The 26,535-nt window shown below is 47.5% G+C and overlaps 1 protein-coding gene across 2 annotated transcripts in view; it reads right to left on the bottom strand.

Moving 5' to 3' along the window:
• Positions 1-26,535, bottom strand: part of PKMYT1 (protein kinase, membrane associated tyrosine/threonine 1) — a 272,843-nt gene that overhangs the window by 209,064 nt on the left and 37,244 nt on the right. For both annotated transcript variants that reach the window (XM_085618492.1, XM_085618491.1), the window contains exon 2: positions 12,328-12,818. In XM_085618492.1, coding sequence (XP_085474618.1) covers positions 12,328-12,684 — 357 coding nt within the window. In that variant the 5' untranslated portion in view covers positions 12,685-12,818. The remainder of the gene's footprint in view (positions 1-12,327; positions 12,819-26,535) is intronic.

The raw sequence follows: 26,535 nt of genomic DNA, 5'->3' as shown, positions 1-26,535 counted from the left end.
CAAAATAATTAGCTTCGACCCCGGAGGATTTTATGGTACATTCCGGGGTACTACTTCAAAATATATTTTATTTGTGTGATTGTTATGAAGTCAGAGCCTATTCAATGTCTTAAATGAGCATTTTCTATTTGCTGTTGTAGCATTTGCGGCACGTCCCCCTTTAACTTCATATGTTTTAAGTTAAAGCGCGCTGTGCTGAGAATGCTAGAAAAGTAAACAAAAAGAAAAGAAAGGCAGTGGCAGCCATGTTTAAAGCTAAAGCCGACATAAAAGCTGCACAGCTGACACGATGTAAAGGCGGCCGCCCCATTTTTTTCTATTTATTTACTTTTGTAGTAATTGCTGCAAGGCACTCTTTAGCTTTAAACGTGAAGCTAAAATGCAGCATGCCCTTCTTTTCTATTTATTTACTTTTGTAGCATTCGCGGCACACCGTGCTTTAACTTTAAACATGTGAGGCTAAAGCGCAACGTGCCACCTCTGCTAAAAAAATGTAAATAAATAGAAACGAAAGACAGGCGAAAGAAATAAAAAATAATAACAAGCAGGAGGGCGGAGTAGAAGTTAACCGCAGCCCGAAGAAAGGGCTATTGGGGAGTGTGTGGCTGTGGTGCTGCAACTTCAGTCACAACGGAAAAGTAATTAGGAAAAGAGTGCTCAGAAGCTGAAAATAAAACCTAAGGAGTAAAGTGACATGTAACAGGGGCAGTCCTCAGGGAAGGTTACAACAGTACAAAAGGAGGGACTAAGGATAGGCTACTAAAAAGATATTAACCAAAGGGAAAAAAAGCATTTCCAAAAGAGTCAAAAAAGCCAATTAAAAACATGGGCAGAGATTATAGTGGCATATTCCAGATACAACATGTCTCGAAGACACAGCACAAGCGCTGCCTAGGCGAGATCTCAAAAGTGACATATGTTTGCAAAATTGGGGCAGTCTGGAACTTGTTACAGACAGGCTGTATAAGTGTTTTGCAAGGGATGGAAGACTGTATTGACTTCAGCTTGCTGCAGACAATATTTGTTATAGGTATCACGAAAATCAGTAGTAACAAGCCCTTGCAATGCAATAGGTCTCGCCTTTACAAGAGTTTGAGCTATTGGCATTGTAAATTACAATGCCTTTTATTTAGGTGTTGTTTTTAAAACGGATAAATAAAAAGCATTGTCATTTACAATGCAATTAGCTTAAACTCTCGCAAATGCAAGACATATTGCATTGCAAATGCCAGCGCTTGTGCAATAATTTTTGTTAAAAAATGCGTTAGGAGCTAGCTGTCCTGCCTGCAAGCTATTTGAGAAAATAGTTTTCGGATGCTGTAATTAAAGTCTACAGAGTAACAACACACGTAACGGGGTGTGTCGCCATGGGAGGTTACAAAATAAGACAAGGCGATACAAAGGAGGGACTACTAAGCCTTTTGACCAATCCACAGCCACAGTTTACAGTAGACAATGACACAAGCCAATAAAAAGCCAATGAAAAATATGGGCGTACAGTGGGCGGGGATTCAAGTCCCTACCTGAATACAGCATGCCTTGCAGAGCAGAGTATGCGCTGCCCAGGCTCAACCTAAAAAACGGCCCAGCACAGCATAAAAGAGGCCCATAAACAGCCAAAAAATAGCCCACAAACGGATATTTCTGACCAGCACTTTGGGCACTGCCTGATTGCCCTACAGGCCAGTCTGACCCTGATCAGTAGCTCTTAAATCATTTGCTTCTCTTTGTGCTCATCACCTATACAGTTGGGAAGAGAGTTATTTCTTCTCTATGGGCCTCTAAGTGGAGGGAAAATCTCTATGACAAGGGTAGTTGAAGTTTTATACTGCTCAAGGTGTGGCCCTTCGTTTTAGACTGCCACAGTGAATGGGTTAACAAGGGGATGAGAGGAGAACATGGTCCCATACCCTTGGACTGTTAATCCAACTGCAACATTTGAGGATGAGTTGACCTCACTGTAATCTATGTCTGGTGGTTCAAATGCTCGTAAGTTCCTCAAATTGGATGCTTTCTGACGACTCAAATACCTGATTCTTCTCAACAGGCTTCTCCACATGAAAGATGTGTGTATAGAACACAGACAATTGGGCATTTAATGATTGAATGGCATGAAGAAATTACCTTTCATATTGAGAGACGTTATGAGGCTAAAATAACTTGAGCACTGACCCTTCATCCAGCAGGGATGTTTGTGGAAGGTTGAACAGCAGTTCCCAAGTGGCAGCTTTGAGTAGTTGAGCTTAAAGCATAGAACCTTAAAGTACATCAGGTTTTACAAATCTTGACTTATTGCAAAGGGAGGAAAATAAAATCTTTCGCTCAACATTGAAAATCCCTAATTGCACCCCAGCCGTTATAGCCCATAGAGAACTAGGAAGACCTTACTTAGAGGATCTGATTAAATTTAGACCAATCCTGGCCTGGTTGAAAATCTGGATTAACCCGGAAGCCGTATTGAGTAGGCAGATCCTAAAAGATTGCCTTGGGAGAGATAAGCGCTTGAATATACCATGGCTCATGTATGTTAAAACTAGTTTGGAAAATATGGGCTGCAAGGAGTTGTACTCAAACCCTTCAGGGATTACCTCACAGGATAAGCTTAACCTCAAGAGATTTTTTCTGGACCAACGATCTCGTGTTAGATTTACAGTGGAAGGGGTCAAACCCTCAGTGAGTGTTTACAGTAGGCTTGAAACCACTGACGGGATGGAACCGTATCTTTGTGTCGTGTATAATGCTCAAGAAAGGTTCTTAATGTCACGTTTTAGGCTCATCCAGCTGGTTTTAGTCATTCAATTGAGCAGAAGAGTGCCTGCGGCTGCGACAATAAGTCTCCGCAGGACACCCTTCATTTTGTACTTCTATGTCCTCTATATGCAATTCCAAGACGTAGATTTTTAAAGGAAATTTTAAAAAAGGCCAGGTTCACTCGAGCCAAAGAGGCACTGACCTATCTACAAAGGGCTAGTGACCCGTTAACATTGTGTTCTGTTATTAGTTTCTTGAAATTTGCACTAAGATTAAGGGTAACCAGAGGATACAATTACTCGTGAATCCTGCAGGATCCCCTACTCGTCATCTTGATTAAGCTCTCATGGCGGCCTTATTGTGAATAATGAATTATCTTATGTACATAGATTCAGTCAATGTTCTTGTAGAATGATTTAATATTATTTTAATTGTATATATGTGTAATCTTTTATGATGGTTTTTAACCACCGAATAAAGAATTATTGAATTGAAGTACATCAGTCTTACCTTTTTGTCAATAGCAATTCAACACTCCGGACAAGATGGATGGCCTTTTGCTAATGTAGCACGATTCAAAAGAAAATAAACTTGGAGATGTCTTGGAATAAAACAGCCTACATAGTTGTACAAAGGACTTATTCAAAGATATGCAAATTAAAGTGAACGTGAAATTTCATGAATAAAAAAAATTGGAAGGCAAAATAATTTAATAGCATGTATACATGAGAGAAAGAAAAGTGGTCCACTGACAAATGTCAGCTGTAGAAACAAAGAATTGCGATATTTGTTTCCCCACTAGGCTAGACTGTGTGATCTGGGCCAACGAGACACCCTCATTTGATTTCTTCACCTGTAACACAGGGTGCACCTTTCCAAGTGCTAGGCCCCAATTTCAAGGAATGTCTATAAAAAAACATTAACGCCAAAGTGCTTGTTTAATTAATTTATCAAATAGATTTAATAGCAATTATGAAAGCCATTGTTGGATACATTTTGTGGATCTCATTTGTGCATGGGTACAGAGGAAGACTGTAGGTTTACCCGGAACAACCTAAGGTTCCAAAGTAGGCCAGAACGTCTTTCCCTCACCCTAACCAGTTTCCACCCATGCTCAGCTAGCTCTAACTCAGGAGTGTGTTAATGGAAAGACAAGTGGTACATGTTCAAACTCACTTTGTAAAGAGGGAGGCAGACGTAAAGCAAGAAAAAGAGTGATGCACAACGATCCCTCAACAGAAATGGCTAACTGTAACAACTGAGGACCTACACCTATAACACTACATTTATTAGGTAGGTAAACACTCCATTTGTCCCTCAAAAGATGGCAGTATTTGAAATGTGAAACCTTATTTGCTAAAGATGTAAAATGGATGCCGAAAATCAGAAATTAAGGTATTTAAAAAAAAAAAAAGAAATTTTAAATTTTCCCCGTTGTCTGTGGGGACGCTTTACCTGTATGACAAGTCATAGAAACAATTGGAGCAGGGCCACGCGTTCTGCTTCACTCGCGCCCGATTGCTCGGACTTCATTTTGTTCCCTGTTATTACTTGTTTGACCATATTGCTCCATCTGTGTTATATTTGTTTTGCTGATATTGCCCGATTGTTTATTTCTTGTCGTTTCCCCTGCCGCTCACTCAATGCCTGGCTTTTTTTTCTCCGTCTTCCTCGACTTTGTTTTGTTACCTGTCTACCCATAATGCTATATTTGTTTTGCTGAGATTGCCTGAATAGTTTTTTAGTTGTTTTTTTCCCCCCACTTGATTCCCCCTATTTTTTCTACCTCTCATCGGCCCCGCCTACCATCTCGCAGCTACCTTCCCACTTAATGGAAGTAGCAGCGCGACAGCACGTGCCGAAGGCAAGCCTGTCTGCGCGCGCCTGGACTGCGCCCAACGCCAGGAACCCTAGACCTCCACCAAGCACAGATATTCCGCTGCACTGCTCTGAGCCTTGGTCTCCAGACGCCACAACAAGAACTGCTGCATTGCATCGTCCCGATCAATGGTAGGACCTTTCACCTGCTGCTGCATCGTCTGCAACTTAGGACCTCCTGTCTGCACAGAAACCCTCACCATGCCCACCCTCCCCGACCACCCCAGTACTACTCCACTGCCTCCTGCTCACTCTGCAAACACACCACCGAAATCTGGGACACCATCACCACCCTCAACATTATCTTCATCACAGAGACCTGCCTCAACCCCTCCTTCACCCCCAACATTGCCACCGCAACATCCAACGATTACAAGATGATACACCGGGACCACATCAACAAATACAAAGGAGGAATCGCCATCACCCACAAAGAAACCATCCGCTGCAGCACCACTAAATATGATGCCACACCAATCATGGAACACCTAAACTTCAAACTGATGGCAAAACTACCATCAGTGGGGATCCTCACCATGGACTCCAAGCACTACATCTTCTTCATTGCCCTCAACCTCCAGCTCAAAGTCCCCATAGACTAAAACTCCGACAGCCTCCTGGAAAGCGTAACCAACATTGGCCTCACTCATCAAACCAGTCACCAACCCCGCACACAGATAAGGACACCTGCTTGACCCCATCATCACTGCCAGTGAGTCATGTCACTGAACTCATTTGGACTGACCACGCCATCGTCCGCTTCACCATCGCAGGATCGCCATGCTCCACCACCAGGCCCCTCCAGCTCCTCCCACGCAGCTGGAACAAAGTGACAGAGACCCAATGGATGGATGACCTCAACACCCAGCCCGACCCGGCAACCAACCTCGAACAGGCCGTCCAGAAGTTCTGCGCCTGGATCACCAACTGCGCCGACGGTCGCCCCCATCAGGCCAGTCAAGACCAGCCGATCCACCAAACAAGCCAGTTGGTATACGCCAGAACTCAGGACTATGAAACACAACTGTAAAGGGCTAGAAAGAAGATGGCGCCCAGCAAAGGTCCCACAGACTGAGCCACCTTCAAGTTAGACCTCAATAAATACCACCAACGTCTAACGGATACGAAAATAGGCACCCTGGCGTACCACATCGAAGCAAGCTCTAAACATAACAAGCATTTACAATGCAATGGTCTCTGCAATATTATAGGTAGAGCTATTGGTATTGCTCATTATTTTTTTATCATTTTTGTATCCCTAAATAAATGGCATTGTCATTTCTATTGGCATTAGCTTTTTTTTTTGCATATGTGATACCTATTGCAGTAGCAGAGAGAGAGTGAGGTAGTGAGATAGAGAGAGAGAGTGAGGTATTGAAATAGAGAGTGAGGTAGTGAGAGAGAGTGAGGTAGATCGAGAGTGAGGTAGTGAGATAGAGAGTGGAGGTAGATAGAGAGTGAGGTAGTGAGATAGAGAGAGTGAGGTAGTGAGAGAGTGAGGTAGTGAAAGAGTGAGGTAGTGAGGGAGAGAGATGTTGTGAGGTAGTGAGATAGAGAGAGAAGTAGTGAAAGAGAGTGAAAGTGAGTTAGTGAGATAGAAAGAGTGAGGTAGTGAGATAGAGAGTGATTGAGGTAGTGAGTGAGAGAGAGTGAAGTTGTGATGTTGTGAGCTAGAGAGTGAGGTAGTGATGTTTTGAGAGAGAGAAGTTGTGAGATAGTGAGGTAGTGAGATAGAGTGGAGTAGTGAGGTAGAGAGAGTTTGTTGTTATGTCAACACACAAGCGTTTAGCAAGCAAAAATACTTCTGTGTGCCATATAACGGTATTTAAGACTGCGCGATCAGAGAAAAACAAAGTCACAAGGAAATCAGACCCCCCTTTTTAGGTCTCGGCTCGAAGGCAGCGCTTGCGCAGTCTCGATCCGAGATTTAATGACTTGGAGAAGAGGGGCTTGAACCCGCCCCTCTTCTCCCCTGTTCTCTATTGGCTGGCCTCTTGAATGCTGGCCAGCCATTGGAGAAGAGGTCCCGTCACTCCGATCAGGCCCCGTCCTTTTCGGATCGGGGGGCGTGTTTTTTGCAGAAAGTCTAATTATCTCCTCCAGCCAATGGCAAGAGGAGATAACAGCAAAACACGCCCCCGAATCCGAAAAGGACACTGCGTTTCTCCGAGGCATTTCTGCTCTGCCTCGGAGAAAGGCAGTGGTGTGCTTGTTCCCTCTTGTTTTTATTGCGTGAACTCAGGGGGAAAAGCACTGGAGCGCTTTACATGAGAACCAGATTACGTTACACAAGGGCAGACACTTTTTGGACCCGGCGAGATTATGTGTTTTGCCCAGAATCACAGGATGTCGAAGCGATGGCCGATTTGGAACCTGGCGTTTTATTTTTGCAGTTTTATAAAGCACGAACTCGACCCGAAGGTAGTGGAGCTCTTTACATGAGCACCAGGACACGTTCATTGTTGCCATGAACCACACTGCTGTTAAGCCGACGTCCGAAACTCGAACCTGATTTCACGATTCCAAAGTCACATTCCCTTTAATGCTGTGCTTTGGCTGTAATTGTTTGTATTCTGCTTCAAAAATGTCATCGCTTCTGGTATTATTCCTGTCCGTCTATGACGTAAGTCCTTCGTCTCTGTTTACTTTACGATTGAGTGTACTAGTCTTTCTTCGGATTTGTCCTGTGCTTTCTATGGAGTAGGACGTCATCCATGCGCCCAATGCAGTTGTTTACAAAAGTCTATCTTCTGTTTCAGCAGCAATGGTCTGTAAAATATAGTCCCTCTTCGATCGCAAGGTCCCCAGAATGGCCCCTGTGGTGCGCATGCGCGGGTCCCTGGCTGTAGTAGCTGTATCCCTGAGAACTGGGGGTCTGCTGCAGCCAAAGGCTGAGTCTGAGCAGGGGAGGGGGGAGCAGGGGAGACAGACAGAACAGCAACAGCTGCAGGAGCAATCCAGCACTCACACAAGTGCCCCATCACTTAGGGTATATGGGATGGAACCAGGACCCTCCACAGCAGGTAAGGGTGTATATGTTTCCCTGAGAGCTACTCATCTCAAAGGGGTGTGGAGGGGAGAAAGGAGTTTCAGAGCACCCTAAAACACTCACAGGTGTCACATCAGCGCCCTTAAACACTCATAGGTGTCACATCAGTCAGGCTATACATGGGATGGAAGCAGGTGGTGGGGCGGAGGTATAGTGTACATCAAGAAGGTATCTGCTACTGCGAAAGAGAAAAGGGCATCTGTGCATCCCCAGAGGAATGGAACGAGAGTGCACTAGTATCCAATCCGAGGAGGAAGGAAGCTCTGCGTATTGAGGTTGAGAGGCAAAGGCTAACTAAATGCTCCACTGGGTCACATTTGGAATGTGTGTACGACCACCAATGCAGTGTAAATGGGCAGGTGCAACTATTGTAAGCAGAGACACGTGCACCCTCAGTGATGGTACTGCATAATGGTTCAGTACCCTTCTGGAGTGACGACCTGTGCATCCGATTTAAGGTCGGTATAAACGCGACATTCAGTAGGTTTTTGTTACATCTGTGCCCTAATTTGCTGTATCCTTGTTCGTGGACAAATGTGCAATAAGTACACCACCACTGGAGATGACGGCATTACTAATGGGCAGCCCTCTAGCACACCTTGGGCGAAGACGTCCGAATTTGTGTGGGTGGGCAATGGCGGTTAGAGAGAAGAACCTACCATTAATGTGTAGATTTTGGATATTACGGATCTATATTCTGCTGAAACACGGGTTTAATGATGAAAACTATCCGAGAATGTGCGGCTGGCTTGGCGATAACCGCCTGTAATGGGGAGGGCACCTGTGGCAGGATCCTGGCATCTTAATGCCGGGCACCTCTGGAAGGTGCTCTACCCCTGCCGTGAAGTGTGGAGTCACCGATGCAAACTAATTTCCTGTGAGTAAAATGCCGGTCTGCTTGCCAGCAAGATATTACATCCCTGATGCAACTCCAAACAAGCATTTACAATGCAACGGTCTCGGCATTGTTAAAGTTAGAGCTATTGGCATTGCTCATGACAATGCCGTTTCTTTAAATGTTTTAAAAACAAAAACATAAATAAAAAAAATGTCATGAGCAATGCCAATAGCTCTAACTTTACCAATGCCGAGACCATTGCATTGTAAATGCTTGTTACACATGGTTTGTTCTTAAAGACCAAAAATAAGTATGAATGAAGAAGAGTTAAATACATTTTGTAACCACAAACAAGATGTGTGTTTCATTTCAAACCGGCCTCTCCGAGGAGAATGCCCGTCCCAAACCACTCACTGCTGCTTTTTTAAAATAATAGATCGGTATATCTTTTCAGCAGGTTTGCCATGGCATATGGGTTTCTGTTTGCTGCCAAGATAGGTGAGATCGTATCCTTGACTTAGTACTACAACTATTCTTGATAAACAGGCAATAGGAAACGGCGGGAGGATTAACCTTGGTTAAAAAACACGAAATGCTGGTAATATTATTTCATAACAGGAAAAGGAGCTCAGCAAGATATGAAGATGCGAACACTTCTACAAAAGGCTTCCGTGGGAAAACAGTACATGATGCCAGTTGTAGAGACATTTAAGTAACACTGTTTGGAGTTACATTGAGTAATGCGCCTTAATTATGATAGAACTTACTATATTAATGTGCTAGTGCTTTCGCTATTTAATGGAAATATAAAGCTGTTGATTTGGAAAAGGACTAAAGGAAACTCGACAGCGTTGCGTGCTTTGAGCACAGGTTTGGGCAAGGCGCAGCTGAAGCGGCAGCCACACAGTGACCCGATTTCAACTCGTGCTTTAACCACGGCGCCTATATTTTCTCTGGCCCTTGATTTAATTTACGCAAAACAATCAGTAGGCAACTCAACAGTAGCCAGGATCCTAGGTGCAGAGGAAGGCGGCGATTTTCTTTTGCTTCACCTTTGTTTACACGAAAATAAGGAGCCATCTTTTCACTAGCAAGATGCTTCACTTTTCACACCACGATAGACTCATGCGACCGGTCCCGTAGACAGGAATACGAAGCTCTGATGACAAAAATATACAAAACAAAACCCCTCAGGCACAGTCATGAGCACTTGAAGGCAAAGATGTTTGATATTTCAGAGGGGGGTTCTATGTCCAACCTAAGAGAGCAATTCAATTGTGGCTTTACTGTTAAAACTGGGAAAAGGTAAAGAAACGTGTATAAAAGAGGGGACAAAAAGACAAGTACACCACTGCCTTTCTCCGAGGCGAAGCAATGCCTCGGAGAAACGCAGTGGTGGTTTCAGATTCGGGGGCGTGGCTAAAAAGTGGAAAGAAGAGCACGGAACACGCCCCCGAATCTGAAAAAGACGGAGCCTATTTGGAGGGACGGCTCTCTTCTCCAATGGCTGGCCTCCGTTTAGGAAGCCAGCCAATGGAGGAGAAGCAAAAAGAGAGGCGGGCTAAATAGCCACTCTAAGAAACATTAAATCTCCGACTTCCGGTTCTGCCTTCGGCAGACCGGACGGTCCTCGACCTAAAAAGGAACTCTCAGCACCGTCAGAGAGTCTTAAGCCTGTCAGCCACTGAGAACACGATCTCCCCTTCCGAGGAACACTGCGACACCCTGTTTCTTTGAGGTGAGCGGTGGTTGTGGGTGGCATCAGTCGGTGTGATGAGGTTGTAATGAGGTTGTAATGATCGGTGTGTTCAGATTCGAAGTTACTGTAGATGGTAGATATCTTGTTGTGGAAGTACAAGATATCTACCATCTACAGTAACTTCGAACCTGAACACATCGATCATTACAACCTCATCCCACCGACTGATGCCACCCACAACCACCGCTCACCTCAAAGAAACAACTCACCACTCGGAGCAACACAGCCTACCTGAACTCCATCCACTTCTTCAACCGCAGGAGCAAGGAAATCCAGGGCGAACTCACCTCCATCCTCAACGTATTCATCACCATGGCCACCTTCCCCGATGGATGGAAACTTGCATAGGTCAGACCCCTCCTCAAGAAACCCTCCACCGACCCAAGTGAATTCAAGAACTACCATCCCATCTCTCTGCTCCCCTCCCCCGCAAAAGTCCTCGAGATGGCCATCAACCGCCAACTCACCGAACACCTGGAAAGAAACTACCTGATAGACACCTCCCAATCCAGCTTCCACACCAACCACAGCACCAAGACCACCCCGATTGCTGCCACTGACTATATCAGGACCCTCCTTGGCAAGGGGGAAACTGCGGCCCTGATCCTTCTTGATCTCTCAGCAGCATCTAATACCGTATCCCACCACACACTCATTAAGAGACTCCACCACATCCGGATCCAGGGAGACGTCCTAAAGCGGATCGCATACTTACAGGATGAACCCAGAGAATCCACCTACCACACTTCACTTCAGAACCTAAGAACACCATCTGCGGCATCCCTCAAGGTTCATCCTTCAGGCCCCTTCTGTTCAACACTTGCATGTCGGCCCTGGCCAACATCATCAGAATCCATAGCCTCAGCATCATATCCTACGCAGACGACACCCAGCCCATCCTCGCATTCTCAAAAGACCCCCTCCACCATCAGGACCAACTTCCACAACTGCATGACGAGTGTAGCCGATTGGATGAAGACCAACTGCCTGAAGCTCATCCCAGACAAGACGGAAGTGCTGATTTTTGGGAACACCACCTCTCCATGGAACTACACTTGGTGGCCCTCCAAACTCGGACCCACACTGACAGACCATGCCCGCAACCGTGGCATCATCCTGGACAGCAAAGTCACCATGAAATGCCAGATCAACGCAGTCTCCTCCACCTGCTTTAACACCCAGCGCCTACTCCAAAAGATCTTCAGATGGCTCCCCATCAGCACCAGAAAAAATGTCAATTAAGGCCTAGTCAGCAGCGGGCTGGACTATGGTAACGTGCTCTATGCAGGAATCACCACCCAACTCCTGAAGAGACTCCAGACAATTCAAAACTTAGCTGCCAGACTAATCTTCGACCTCCGCACACAGACCAACATCATCCCGCAGCTCAAGAACCTCCAGTGGCTCCCCATCCAGAAAAGATGCCAATTCAAGATGCTGATAAACGCCTACAAGGCCCTACAAAACCAGGGACCAGTATACATCAACCACAGCCTAAACTTACATCAACCCTTCAAACACCTGCAGTCCGCCTCCCTTGCACACTCTCACCACATTCGCCGGAGCTACAGTGGAGGACAGTCCTTATCCAACTTTGCCACCAAGTCCTGGAAAGACCTTACCCTTCACCTCCAAACATCATCCTCTCTCCCAGAATTCAGAACGGGACTCAAGTCCTGCCTCTTCGACTGCTCTCAGCAAGAGTATAGCCCCTGTATAGCCTCAAGGGTGAATAGCTGAGATTTATAAATCCTAGTTTTTTTTTTATTAGCATTTCAAAGATTTATAAATCCTAGTTGATTGAATTCAATATATATAACGTATGGATTCTGCAATAATCAGTATTACCTATGAGGGTTTTACCCCATGTGCAGCATGGATTATCATAGTTCACTACCACAGAGGTACACATGCAACATAGGACAGCAAAGCACAGTGGTTCTAACCTCCTAGGTATTCAGAGGGTGAACGAACCCTCGCCCCACTCTCCCTCCCCATGCATTAAAGGTAGCCAACGAAAATTGCTAAAGGTGCTCCTGCAGGAAGCCTTACCTTATAGACCTCACCAAATGAGCCCCGGCCCAGCTTGCAAATCCTCTGGAAGCACTGGTCAAAGAAGAGCTCCTGCTTGCCCTCATCATAGAGATGGCTACAAAGGGACTTCTTTTCTGGACTCCGGAAGGACACGCTTTGAGGTCGAGGCTGGCTCCACGACTGATGTTTGTAGGGGAAGAAGCGACTGATGGGTGTTGGGCTCTTGGCAGGTGGCCGAGGCGGTACTGTGAAGCAGAGGGAGCGCCCCCGTTTCTTCAATGAAAAACCATGCTCTGCTTCCTTGAAGAAGGCCGGGATGGGAATGGGAGTGCGGCTAAGCTGGGAATCAACCAGAGAGTCTGTGGGCACAGGCATGGCTCCGTCCAGAAAAGGCTCTTTCAGCACGCACAGTCACAGATCCTCCACATCACATCTGTGGCAAGTGTTGAGGCACAAGTTCACCATATCACATTTTGAGCAGTAGTTCTCCAGGCTTAGATAAAAAGCATCTATAATCATGAGAAAAAAAACAAGTCAATCATTTAATGCTCAATAGTATCTACACTAGAAGTTGCTCGACTTCAGGAAATCTTAATCCAGCAACAACCTCGCTCACGACCCTCCACACCAAGTGACAAAGGCTCCAGAATTTTGATGCCACTTTCACTAGATCTTCCTAACTACCAGGCACAATACTGCTAACTACCACACTCAAAATCGACTTGCAAGTAACACCTGAGCCACGCTGACTGAATAAGGCCCACTCTAGGTTCCTTGTAGGCATTGTCTCAATGATGAACAAAGGACTGTGGACAACCTTTCATGTATACACAGCTAATAAATTAACTAACGTAAATATATATAAAACATTTGAAAAATCAAAACATTATGTTGATGTGAGTTACCTGCATTCCTGCCTGGTCATACATCCACTGTAAATATTGCACTGCCCATCATGCCTATTGTCATCCCGTGGTATTTAGCCCATTATAAAAAAAAAAAATTTAAACCACTGAGCATGGCATTGCATTATACTTCTCAATACTTCATGAAAAGCTAAGAAAAGGTGCTTCAATCATTTGGGGAGGTCATTTTTTGATGTGCTTACATTTATTTTCTAAAGCTGCAATGTTTGCTCAGCAAAACAAATGTGCCCACGCCGAGATTAAATCTTCCACTAGGCTACTCTTCTGCAAAAATACTTATGTTAACGTCTTTGCTCAACAAATCGCTTAAAACTGGTTTTTTTACTGTAGTCTGCATCCATGCTTACGTTTAACAGGTTGTTTGATGTCATCAAGGACACCGTTTTCCAGTCCTGACTTGTCAAAGAACAACCTAATGCATTATGTGAGTTCTAGTCCTGATTCACCACAATGCAACTAATTGGACTGTCTTTCCAGATTATAATGGTTTGTAGGAGACACTGAACTGGAATAAGGTCTCACTGATAGCATGCAGCCATAAGTTATCAATATCCCTTCTAGTCCTCTTTCTGTATCTCAGGAGCAAGCACGGGTTTCAGGGGTGCTAAGCATGAGAAGGACAGGGAAGGAGAGCACAGTCGGGGCTTAAGTGGATTAAAGGACCACATCCCGACTCATTTCCTTTCGCCAGTGATAGGACCAGAAGCTGCTTCAATAGTTGTTCCGTAAGAGCTGCATGTGCTTGGTACCACACACTCAGGCGTGCATCATAAGCATGCATGTACTCTTCCTTTGCACAGGTGTACGCCTTTGACTATTCCTTTTTTTCTGTCAGCAGTTTGGATTGGAATATGGTCTTGTTGATTCTCAGGATTTTTTGTTTTTCCCCCTGCCTTTCGCCATCTTGTTTTGCTCTGCTTGGGTAGTTATACCGCAACACCTCAGTTTTAAACCATGCATATGGTGTCACTATCTATTAAACCTAGCTTGCTCTCAAACCTATGTTTGGGGGTAAAAGCAATCGGCAAGCACACGCAATCTGTACGCTATCACAGGTATGAAGTCCTTTTAAGACTATTTAGCATGCATGTAGAGAATTCCCAAATTCCACATGAGACATCAAATATCGTAATCAAGACAAGTTATGATGTGGGTAAAGGGGCTCAGAAACAGGGCAAGTATCAATCTACGTTTTGTCTACAGGGAAGCTATCCATGCAAAGGATACAATCAATGACTCTATACAAATAGTATGAAAAACCAATTGGACGGGGAAATGCCATGTAATCAGCCTGTCTTCCTTTTCTCACCTCCAAGCACAGTGCTCACCAGCTTGTCCGTGTTCTTCAATTCAGACACCGTTACATATGGCTTCATTGATGTGCTGACAGACAAGACAGATCTGGATTTTCAGGGCTGGGTGCTTACCAGATTAGTCCTACCAGTACAGAACCCTAACACTGACGTCCCAGTTTCATGATACACTGCCCATTTATCCATAACTTCCATCTACCTCATCTTTGCAGGACAGTTGGTGCCAGTTTTGTTGCCTATTTGTGACAGCCTTCAGAGATCCCACCAGGCCCTAAAGAGCAGGCCAGGCTCCAGTCGATCAATTGCACCGCTGCCACCCCCACAAAAGGACATGCTTGAGGGAATCAGGCACCGACTGCAACACATAGATAATCTCATGAGGTTCACAACACTCAAGTAAAGGGAAATCATCCTGTCAACCTTCATCATTGGATCCGTATTATGACCAATGCATAGATCCTCTCTGGGGTACGAGTTAGCCATGCTCTATAGGTTCCCCACTTATGTCAGTCTGGGGCACTTCTGTCCTAGTCAGCATCTCAGAGCCTTCTGAAGGAGACAGAGTTGCAGAATGGCAAGCTCTGTCTTCTACAGAATCTCTACAATTTTAAACAGTTACCCCTCCTGTCTGCACAGATATTCATGATGGTGACTCTAGCCCAGGCTTTGCCAGCCATCCTAAACACCACCTGGCTGCTTTTGATGTACCCCCAGGATACTTGCGTTCCGATGCCTGTCCAATGGAGCATCGTACATGCATGTGTATTACAGTGTAAAACTAACTCTACCAGTACAGGATGCTGTATTTTGGCCTAAAGTGTAGCCTTCTACTCCCCTCCCTCTTGCACCTTTCTCCCATACACAATTCTTTACAAAGATCTTGCTTTCCTTTAAAGACCCTCTGTGGCTGCATAAGGTCCAACGCTAACTTATATGATAACCGGCCTGACCAGGGATTTATCAGGATAGGCAGCAGAGACCTATCTAGCTCTGGCCATATGGAAACTACTTTATCTTGAGCATTAAGTGATCCACCCAAAGTTCTCTGATGTCTGCGAAGAGGCTCGAGTTCACCTAGGTCATTACGAACTCCACAATTTCACAAAATTCCCTAACATTTTAATGGAGCATCTAATGCAACATCACACCAGAAAGCATCAAAACCTGAAACGCCCACAACAGGCCTCTTCATCAAGCACCAACTCCCTTTAATTGGATATGAGCCAGACTCTCTTCCATCAACTTCAAATACAGACCTCCAAGTTCTCTTATCACTGTATCAACAGGTGAACCAATAGTAATACACCACCAACTCATGCCTTTCAGTAACTGGAGATGAGCATTACTGTCAACCCTCACAAAAAGACCTTGAAGCCAAACAGACTACATACAAAAGACTAGTCCATGAGATTTACAATAATGTTAACAGGTGAAAGTGGACGTCGCCTGCCACAAATTCCCCTTCACCCCCCACTGACTGTCCTTTGTATAAATGCACAGACCGTTCTAGTTGCCTATGCTTTATTTACAACTTCTAGTTAATCTCTCCTCAAACCTGGACCTCTATAGTCCAGGGAACAGAGCATAGCTCAAATGTCTGACCAACCCTACCTCTACGATCACAAGTTAAGGCTCGTGTAGCACAAGCCCACAAGCCGTTATCTGCAATGCTGCCTACCCTGTGTTATTCCTCAGTGGCCCTATCCCCTCCATTCATGACTCTCGTTGCTCTACAGAAAAAATACCGTTTTCTTAAACAACCATGTTACACAAGCATACTTCTGTACTCCCTTAGCTTTTACAATAGATTTTCTGGGGTAAAATTTAGTCAATACAACATCTTAATATTAAACCTACCCATGTGACAGCATATGAAAAGGGAAACCCAAATGTTCTCACTTGTGATTACTTCCATCATGCCCCAAAGATTTTCAAACTACAGATTTCATGTATGGCTCATCTCGCCCACAGTGCTGTGACAAAGGGCAAGGTCCTCCGCATCACTATCCCAATTCCACTCCAACAAAGCACTGGACATCACCCGTTCTACTGCTTTCAGAGAAATACAGAACAGAAGCATAATAACTTCCTCTTCAATCTAATTTTCCTTTCAATCTCCTTTTTCGCACCCGTCACTTCCGAAAATCAAACATTACTTAAGAGAGACAAACATGGGTTAACTAAATAGAAGAAACGTTATCCAATGCCACGTAGGAGCCAATAAACATACACAATTATTTTAACTCACTGCTAGATGGGTATTGCTTGCAGTTTTTAGCATTTATTCTCCATGATGAAGCACATCTATTCTCCCCCAGGCCAATGCAGGCAATATGGAGGGGACCATGAAAAGCCAACTACTTTGAAAGAGCCATACATAGCCAATGAAACTCACCATAAATTAAGCACTTTAGACTCACAATACTGTGTCTATAGCAAAGGGTTCTCCATTATGCCTTCCTCTGCATGCTTCCTGAGCACCCACAACATAAATTCTGCTATGCAGGACTCGCATGCGACTGAAATCTTTCCCCTTAAGTCAGACCAACCATGCACAATGACCCAATTTATGTACATTCTTGCCCTATTGTAGCTCTATAGACAATCAAAACTAAATCCGATTCTTGCCAGTGCTTTATGGCTACGGACTACTTATAGGGTTTCAATCATTATCTCCAACAATCCAGCATCCTTAACTATGTTTCAAATATTCTCCGATGCATACAGCCAAAGCCTGCTGAAACATTGTTCATAACCTTCAAAACAACTAAACTGCACTTGCTTTTTCATAATTTGTGATCTACCATGAGGCCCATTATAGAACTCACTCATACTCATGAGACAAACTCAATACGCACATTCTTACAGAAGAATGGGCTCATTCCTTCCAGAAAGCTATTCCATCATATACCTGGTGTGTGATGACACAACAGAAAGAGTTGCTATGAAGCACAAAATTTCACTCCTTTGTATACTTATTCAGTATTGGTCCACTTTTGAATGACTGGCCAAAGGAATAAAAGCCACCCATCTAGATGCAAAAAAGTATTGGCAAAGTCAATAAGTCTTGCCTGTGAGAGGGCTATAGGCTTTGTCAATGTCCTTTACCTATGTTGTACAGCAGCACTGCTACTGTGCATTCATGGATTAAAGTAAAAAAAAAAAATATTTAGAAACAAGCACTATGATGCAATCAGTGCTAGCCGCATCAGAGTTTTTTTTAATTGATGGCAAGACTCGATGCAAGATGAAGGGAGGGTGTTTGGCGGGGGGGAGGGACAGCAAGGTGTGGAAAAAAAACACCATCACGTGGCCAGCCCTGGCTGTGCCATAGCACCTTTTCTGTGTTTGTTGCAGGGTGGGAGGCAACACGTGGGGCAAGTCAGGGGGCTACATGGACAACAGGGGGTTGGAGGGAGGGGCTGGGAGCAAGCACACAGACAGAGGGTGGGATGGCAAGCTGAAGGACAATGCAGAATGAGAGAGAGTGGAGCAAGCAACAACACAGACCACGACTGAAGGTGGAGGGCAAGCACAGAGATTAACAGATGGAGGGTGGGCATATAGAGGCAATCAACAACACAGACAACAGTGGAAGAAGGGAGAGCTGGAGGAGACACCCAAAAACACAAACAGCAATGAAGAGACAGGGCAGGTGGAGGCAAGCAACATTGACGATGGAGAGCGGTGGTGGGGCAAGCCTGACTGACAAGGGAGGGAGGGCGGTGGAGGAACAAGCCACACTGATGAGGAAGGGAAAGCAGGTGGTTCAAGCAACACTAACAATGGAGGTAATCAACAATGACAAGGGAGTGCAAATGGCGCATGCAACACTGATGAGAAAGGGAGGGTGGCGTTTGGTGCAAGCAACACTTACGAGGGATTGCATGCAACATTCACAAGGGCGGGCAGGGGAAAACAACACCTACGCAGGTGGGGGCAGGCAACATTGACGGGGGCAGGGGGGTGAGGGCAGGCAACATTGATGAGGGAAGGTGGATGGGGGCAGGCAACATTGACGGGGGCAGTCCAGGTCAAGCAATAATGACCAGGGCGGTCCAGGTCAAGCAATGCTGACACGTGCAGGTGGGGGCCAAGCAACACAGACGAGGGCGGGCGGGGGCCAAGCAACACAGACGAGGGCGGGCGGGGGCCAAGCAACACAGACGAGGGCGGGCGGGGGCCGAGCAACACAGACGAGGGCGGGCGGAGGCCGAGCAACACAGACGAGGGCGGGCGGAGGCCGAGCAACACAGACGAGGGCGGGCGGGGGCCAAGCAACACAGACGAGGGCGGGCGGGGGCCAAGCAACACAGACGAGGGCGGGCGGGGGCCAAGCAACACAGACGAGGGCGGGCGGGGGCCAAGCAACACAGACGAGGGCGGGCGGGGGCCAAGCAACACAGACGAGGGCGGGCGGGGGCCAAGCAACACAGACGAGGGCGGGCGGGGGCCAAGCAACACAGACGAGGGCGGGCGGGGGCCAAGCAACACAGACGAGGGCGGGCGGGGGCCAAGCAACACAGACGAGGGCGGGCGGGGGCCAAGCAACACAGACGAGGGCGGGCGGGGGCCAAGCAACACAGACGAGGGCGGGCGGGGGCCAAGCAACACAGACGAGGGCGGGCGGGGGCCAAGCAACACAGACGAGGGCGGGCGGGGGCCAAGCAACACAGACGAGGGCGGGCGGGGGCCAAGCAACACGGACGAGGGCAGGCGGGGGCCAACCAACACGGACGCGGGCGGGGGCCAACCAACACAGACGTGGGCCGGCGGGGGCCAACCAACACGGACGAGGGCCGGCGGGGGCCAACCAACACGGACGAGGGCCGGCGGGGGCCAAGCAACACGGACGAGGGCCGGCGGGGGCCAACCAACACGGATGAGGGCCGGCGGGGGCCAACCAACACGGACGAGGGCCGGCGGGGGCCAACCAACACAGACTAGGGCAGGCGGGGGCCAACCAACACAGACTAGGGCAGGCGGGGGCCAACCAACACAGACTAGGGCAGGCGGGGGCCAACCAACACAGACTAGGGCAGGCGGGGGCCAACCAACACAGACTAGGGCAGGCGGGGGCCAACCAACACGGACGCGGGCCAACCAACACAGACGTGGGCCGGCGGGGGCCAACCAACACGGACGAGGGCCGGCGGGGGCCAAGCAACACGGACGAGGGCCGGCGGGGGCCAAGCAACACGGACGAGGGCCGGCGGGGGCCAAGCAACACGGACGAGGGCCGGCGGGGGCCAACCAACACGGACGAGGGCCGGCGGGGGCCAACCAACACGGACGAGGGCCGGCGGGGGCCAACCAACACGGACGAGGGCCGGCGGGGGCCAACCAACACGGACGAGGGCCGGCAGGGCCAAGCAACCCTGACAAGGGATGCAAGCAGCACTGATGAGGGCGGGTGGGCTTATGTGAAAGCAACATTGATGATAGAACACTGACAATTACAGGGCAAGCAACACTGATGAGGGAGAGCGGGTGTGGGCAAGCAACCCTGAAGAAGACGATCGGGTGGGGAAAGAAACATGGACAAGTGAGATTTGGTGGGGGCAAGCAAGACAGACAAGGGAGGGTACGTGGGTAGGAGCAAGCAACACAGATGGGGGTGAGCGTGTGGTGGCCCAAAACATGGACTCTGGGAGCAAGCAACACAGATGAGGGAGGGAGGAACACAGAGCAGAAAGAGGTACACAAAGGAGCCAGCAGAAAAAGGCGCATTCTGGTAGAATGCTGAAACACAGAGAAAAAGTAGTGCATAAAAATATGAGGAGTGGAAAGACGCAAGTAATGTGTCCATGCTCCAGGGGAGGGACGAAGAGGAGGAAAAAAGTCTACAGAAGCTGACCAATAAGAGGCAAGCAAATGAGAGGGACATTGAAGTCAACAAATTGAAACAATGGGCGGCCTCTAAGCCCACTATTAGGAAACAAAAGATATTGTAGAGCCAGAGCATGCACTGTCTTGGCAAGACCTGAACACAGTACAAACTGAAACAAGCATTGGTATAGCCAATAGGTCTTGCTTTTGGGACCTTATAGGGAGAGGGAGAGGGAGAGGGAGAGGGAGAGGGAGAGGGAGAGGGAGAGAGAGAGAGCTGCCAGTGTTCTGGTCATTCACATTGTTTGACTGCTCTTGGAGGTAAAATGTGGCGTGATTCCGGGAATTTCACCTGACACGCAGAACGCGAAACCCCAGAAATGATGCGAGATTACGGCGACGACCCACAAATCTCACCTGGGACAAGTATTAACCTCACTGTCCAATCCATCCCTAGCAAGCTGCTGTTTGCATGTTTGTTATAACAATTAAGGGCATGCATTGCAGGCATTCTACGGTATGGTGCAGTTTCTGCTTCCCAAGGCGCTACGACTCCCAGACTCCAGGCGCTGGACGTACCACTATGGATTGCTAGAGCTGCAGAGTCAGAAGCGGGGCTGCGCCCCTCCCCCCACAGTCGGAAAAGGAAAGGTTTGAAGAGTCCACTCAGAGGAGCTGGAGGGACGCTGACACTGGAAGGGCGAACAAGAGTTAAATCATATATTTCTGCTCCATGCTGCCTCGACACCGGCAGAACTGCATGTTCAGGCTAGGTAGGTTTATTCAGGTGTGCGCTAATTTGTTTTAACGAATTAATCCATCCCTAGCAAGGTGCGGTTTGTATATTTGTTATAACAATTAAGGGCATGCATTGCAGGCGTTCTACGTTATGGTGCAGTTTCTGCTTTCCAAGGCGCAATGACTCCCAGACTCTAAGCACTGGACGTACCACTATGGATTGATAGAGCGACAGAGTCAGAAGCGTGGCTGCGCCCCCTCCCCCACGGTCGGAAAAGGAAAGGTTTGAAGAGTCCACTCAGCGGAGCGAAAGGGTGTTGGAGGAAATATGTGCGTATAAAACTGACTCCCCAATGTGCATCTGAGCTGCCCCTAGGGACCCTACCAGAATACATCAGACTGGAGATGATTTATGTCCCAAGGCTCTGGAATAAAGCGGGTATACAGGTCTGGGATCATACGTTAGCTGAGGGGAACCTGAGATAGTTTGAGGAAATTTGAGAGGGGCATAACCTGGGTGCAGGCCAGTTCCTGCTATGTATTACCCTGACGCAGCAGGCTACCACCAACTGGGTGGCTGGACAGGGTGCCCCAGTAACTTCACAACTACTGCAGGCAATATTCCCACATGGCGCTTCCAGACGGGTTATTACTTGTCTCTATGCTGCCCTACTAAATCATGCGGCGCACAATTCAAGGATCTCAGAGAGTGATGAGAGGAGCAGAAAGGTCATCAATTACCCCTAGGTAGGTGGAAGTGAACCCTTATCAGACTTGTCCCTCAGGAATGCACAATTTTGCACAGACTTTTAGCAAACGGTCTCGTACTTTAATTCCTGATATCAGGGCTTTAAGGTGAATGAAAACGCTGGGGTGGGGTGTCTCTAAAAGGGGCTTGGCAAACATGATAAAGGGGTGTGGCCTAAATAATAGGACCTAGCATTGTGTATTTAAGAATATCATGAGATATCACTCAGCAAAGGATGGTAAAGAAAGCCCAGTGTGTGTGTGGGTACATGTTTGCTTCTGTGTGTGAGGAAGTTGCTTATTGAAGTGCAAACTCTTTCCTTGTGGCTGGATTCAACTGCAGTGTGCAGGCCGGTCGCTCCCTCTGAAAGGGCAGAGTAGGGTCGTACCGGTGTTTGGATGCTGCTGGTTCTCTACTGGGAGCTATGACTCCAGTGGACAGAGCAGGGTCGTGGTGGTCCCTTCCGGTCCCTGGTGGTTCCGACGATCTGATTTCCTCTTTGGCTGGCACAACGATGTTGCTGCTCTGGCGTAACAGAAAGGGAGCGGGAGCGATAATTGCTACCATATGGTGCTGCTCGCTCCCGCCACATGTGCACGTGTTGCTATTGAAGGCAATGGAACACGTGCACGTTTTTGGCTGAAAAGCAGAAGCGACTGCTAAAGGTCTTTTTGCCCAAGCAGCGCATGCGCGCTGCGTAGGCGAGACCTAAAAAAAGCATCAATCTTATCACAAATCAAATGGTGGAAATGGCTGACAGTAGTCTCCTGGGCAACCTCAACTTTTACTGGGGCACTACAGCAGATCTGTCTGTTAGCACCTTTTTAGGTCTCGCCTATGCAGCGCGTGCTTAGGAGGGGACCTCTTGGAATCGATCAGCTTTTTTTCCCAAAAACGTGCACGCTTTGCATTGCTTTTAATTGCAACGCGTGCACGTTTGCCATTTCCCTTGCGGGAGCGAGCTTTGGCGACATCTGTTTGTAATTATCGTGCTCGCTCCCGCAAGGTAAACGCTGCGTGCCCCTGCTCTCGGCCGCACTCCCCCCCACCCCTCCCACTTATTATTGTAGGCGGCCACTCCCCTTCCTGTTTGTGATGCTCACCGGGGCCGTTGTCTTTAAGTGCTTGTTACATTTAGATGGCGCAAGAAATCTTTGCCTGTTGCTTTGGCTCGCGGCAGGGGTTGAAAGAGCTTCTTCTCTTATAATCAGACTATCAGAGTCGGGGATGACCAGGGAGGCTAGACCGATGTTTTATTTCCAGCATCCCATGATGGTCTTGTTTTTTATGCAGATTTTTCTAGCGCGAACTCTAGCTGAAGGTTTTGGAGCGCTTTACATGAGCTCCGGTTACGTTACACAAGGGTACATTCAGCCATGTGGAGATTATGTGATCGGCAGGCAGGGCTGCTCGGGAGGAGCGATTGAGACAGGCTGGCATGGTGTTTTTTTTTTTTTAATGCAGATTTCTATAGTGCGAACTCTACCTGAAGGTATTAGAGCGCTTTACATGAGCTCCGGTTACGTTACACAAGGGCACATTCAGGCACGGGGAGATTATGTGATAGGCAGGCAGGGCTGCTCGGGAGGAGCGCTTGAGGTAGGCTGGCACGGTGTGTTTTTTTTTTTTAATGTATGGCGCCACCCCTAACTCCTTTGGAGAACTCATCTCCAGACCTTCTTCGTGACATTGGAATCCCCTCTAATTCTCAGACGTGAACAGCATGGGACTTTCCTCAATTTGGGACCTTCATGCCACAGCTTTAGATCATCAACATGCAACTTAGCCTCCCCAAGTTGATGCGCTTAAACTTTTTTAATTCATTGCTTCTCTTTTCGACCTCGTTGTTCGCGTCTCACGTTCCTCACTTATATTTGAAAACTAAATTGTGTGTCCCGTATATCATGTAGAATCTGCGTTCAGGAACTGGACACTGTAACTGTGACCAATAGGAACAAGCATTAAAAATGCAATAGGTCTCGCCTTTCATTAAGTTAAAGCCATTTGCTTTGCTATACATTAGCAAAACAAATGGCTTTAACTTAATCAAAGGCAAGACCTATTTCATTTTCAATGCTTGTTGATATTACTGCTAGTAAACTACTCTAGACAAAGATAAACAAAAACCTACATATGACAAGTATCAATGCGAGACCAAGTCTTCTCCATAAGGGCATACTCCTGACCAGTATCTTGTTCAAATTAACAAATGTTATCATCACCACATCCCATTTTCTCTTAGACAGGCCAACATAAAACCCAGACAGGAGTCAGACCTATTACAAGGTGTGCAGCACTGCAGATTCAAAATGGATGGATGTGCATGCCCACACGGACAAGCTCTGTCCTGCCCAGGTCACCCGATCCCAGATACTGTTCGGCACCACATCTCTCATTAAGTGCGCTCAGGGTGACTGCAACCAGTCTTCACCGTGGTCCCCCACTGGGCACCCGCCTGCCACTGCACCTCTCACCTCCCAGTACGCCTCCTCAATCTGAGTGGGGTCCAACTAGGTTTCACGCATATGCCCATCGTCATTTGCAGGGCTATATGGGCACACACAGTCTTGCCCACAACACCGGGTCCCTGACATTTGGTGCCATCACGATCACGCCCCTGTCCCAGTTGAGGTACCTCGTTCCCGGCGGCGAGTAGTTTTACGGCGGACGCCAGAACTACAACCCCCATCGCCACTTCACTTCCGGTAGCGGCGCATTCAGTTGCGCCTCTTTTCCCACTCTGATACCAACGAGCCTCCGTATTTAAGCCGTAGGATCCGACTCACTCCTACCCTGCCCCAGGACGTGCGCCTTGAGGCTCTGGACCCCACCAACTGTGGTAAGTGACTATCCCATTCTTTCACCTTGGCTCTCCGTGTTTCGAACCCGCTTAGTTCTGCCACCCTGCCTCGATGGTATTTTTGCTCCCACTCAATTACCGAATATGAGACACACCACTGCCTTTGCGTCCACAGAGTCCTGTGCCTCTGCGAACCGACACTGGTCTAATTTTTATTGACATCACCCCCACGGGCGGTGCTCATTCTTGGCCCGCAGCCTCCAGGCGCCTGCTTTCTTTCTTGCCTTGCTTATGTACACCTAGAATTCACCCGGAGGCTGGCGGAATCCCCAGCACGCCCTCCTCTTGCGGCTGGATCCCCATACTGGCACCCCCACAGGTGCACCAGCTCACGGCATGAGCTTGTCCCCTGCCAACTCCGAACGCATTACGCTTTCCTTGTGCGCCACTATCCTTGCTGGCACCCCCGCGGGTTTACCAGCACATCACACGCCTGGTTCACAGCCTCCCCACGTCTGCTCCTCCAGCCACCGGCAGCAAATTTGGCCCTCCACACCTTCTCCATGCAGCTGCACCTCTGCTAAGAACTCTGATGGGATTAAGAGCACACAGCATGATGGTTTTCCTACCCACCCATGCCCGATACCCCGGCTCCTCTAGCCGTCGGTAGCAGGTTTGACTCCTCACCCCACAGCGCATCCCGCCCTCTCAATGCAGCTATAAATCTGCTGGCACTCCCACGATGACACCAGCCCTCAATACGGGTTCTTTCCAATCACTTCTTGCCCGTTGGTTTTTCCAACCAACAGCAGTAGGTTGTTCCCCCTTGCACTGTACATACAACTCTGCTCTTACTGTTGTTGACATGGGAGACGTTCTAACTTGAACGCCAAGAGATACCCGGTGAGCTGCATCTTCCAGCCATTTCTTTCCTGGCGCGGACACTACGACCATGACATTCTCTGTTCCCTTCCTTGGGATTTCTTAACTTTTAATGCTATAAACCTTCTCTATCAGGTTTTGGTGTACGTACTTTTTTGGCTAATAAGCCGGGACAGATGTGGTGAACTACATACACCAGAAGTGGTAAGTCACGCATCTCATTACCATACACATTGATCTAATACGGGAAAGTGTTTCAATGCATTATTGAATGGGAAGTGGTAATACAAATTGTACTCGTGCTATATGGTTTTCCTGTCTTTCTGATTTGTGCAAACAATGGTATACAATGTGTGATATGATGTTCGTTGTCTCCATCATAGGTTGTGCGTTGAACATACTTAACAGGCTAAAATCACTGGTTCAGTATCATACGGTCATTTGTTGCACGTGTTTTTCTGTTGTTTTTTCACGTAGTTCACATTTATTGCAGTTAGCTAGATCATTGACCCTGAAGAAGGCTGTGACACTTTTGTAGGTCTGCTGGCCGAAACATGTTGGTCTTGACATAATACAGAAGCCTTTAAATGACGGCATCTGGGTTACCAGCGAGATTCTGTTTTTAATTTCGACACCCAGTAACTTAATAAAGTTGCAGCATAGCTAACCCTGTAGTTAGTTTTAAACCACTCACATTTACAGCACTGCACTAACTTGAACATATCAGGCTCACATAGGGTTTTAGTCTACCCGCCGACCTCATACAAAAAACATCACTGAGCTCCTCCCTCGCAGTGAGGGGGTTGTAGGCCACGTAGAGACTAGGTCTCTCACGTGAGGAGGCACCCCATGATGAAGCATGACACCTCTGGTGTGTGAGGGGAACCTTCCTAAAAAGGGACTCTCCTTTTGCGCGTAAGAGTACACTCAGCCTTTGGCTGAAACCCCCCCCATCATTACAAATCAAACCATCTTTTATCAAACTTGAAA

This window comes from Triturus cristatus, chromosome 7 (genome assembly GCF_964204655.1).
Source record: "Triturus cristatus chromosome 7, aTriCri1.1, whole genome shotgun sequence".
Classification (NCBI taxonomy): Eukaryota; Metazoa; Chordata; class Amphibia; order Caudata; family Salamandridae; genus Triturus; species Triturus cristatus.
The sequence above is the reverse complement of the archived record's forward strand: the minus strand, read 5'-3'. Positions and strand labels throughout refer to the sequence as shown.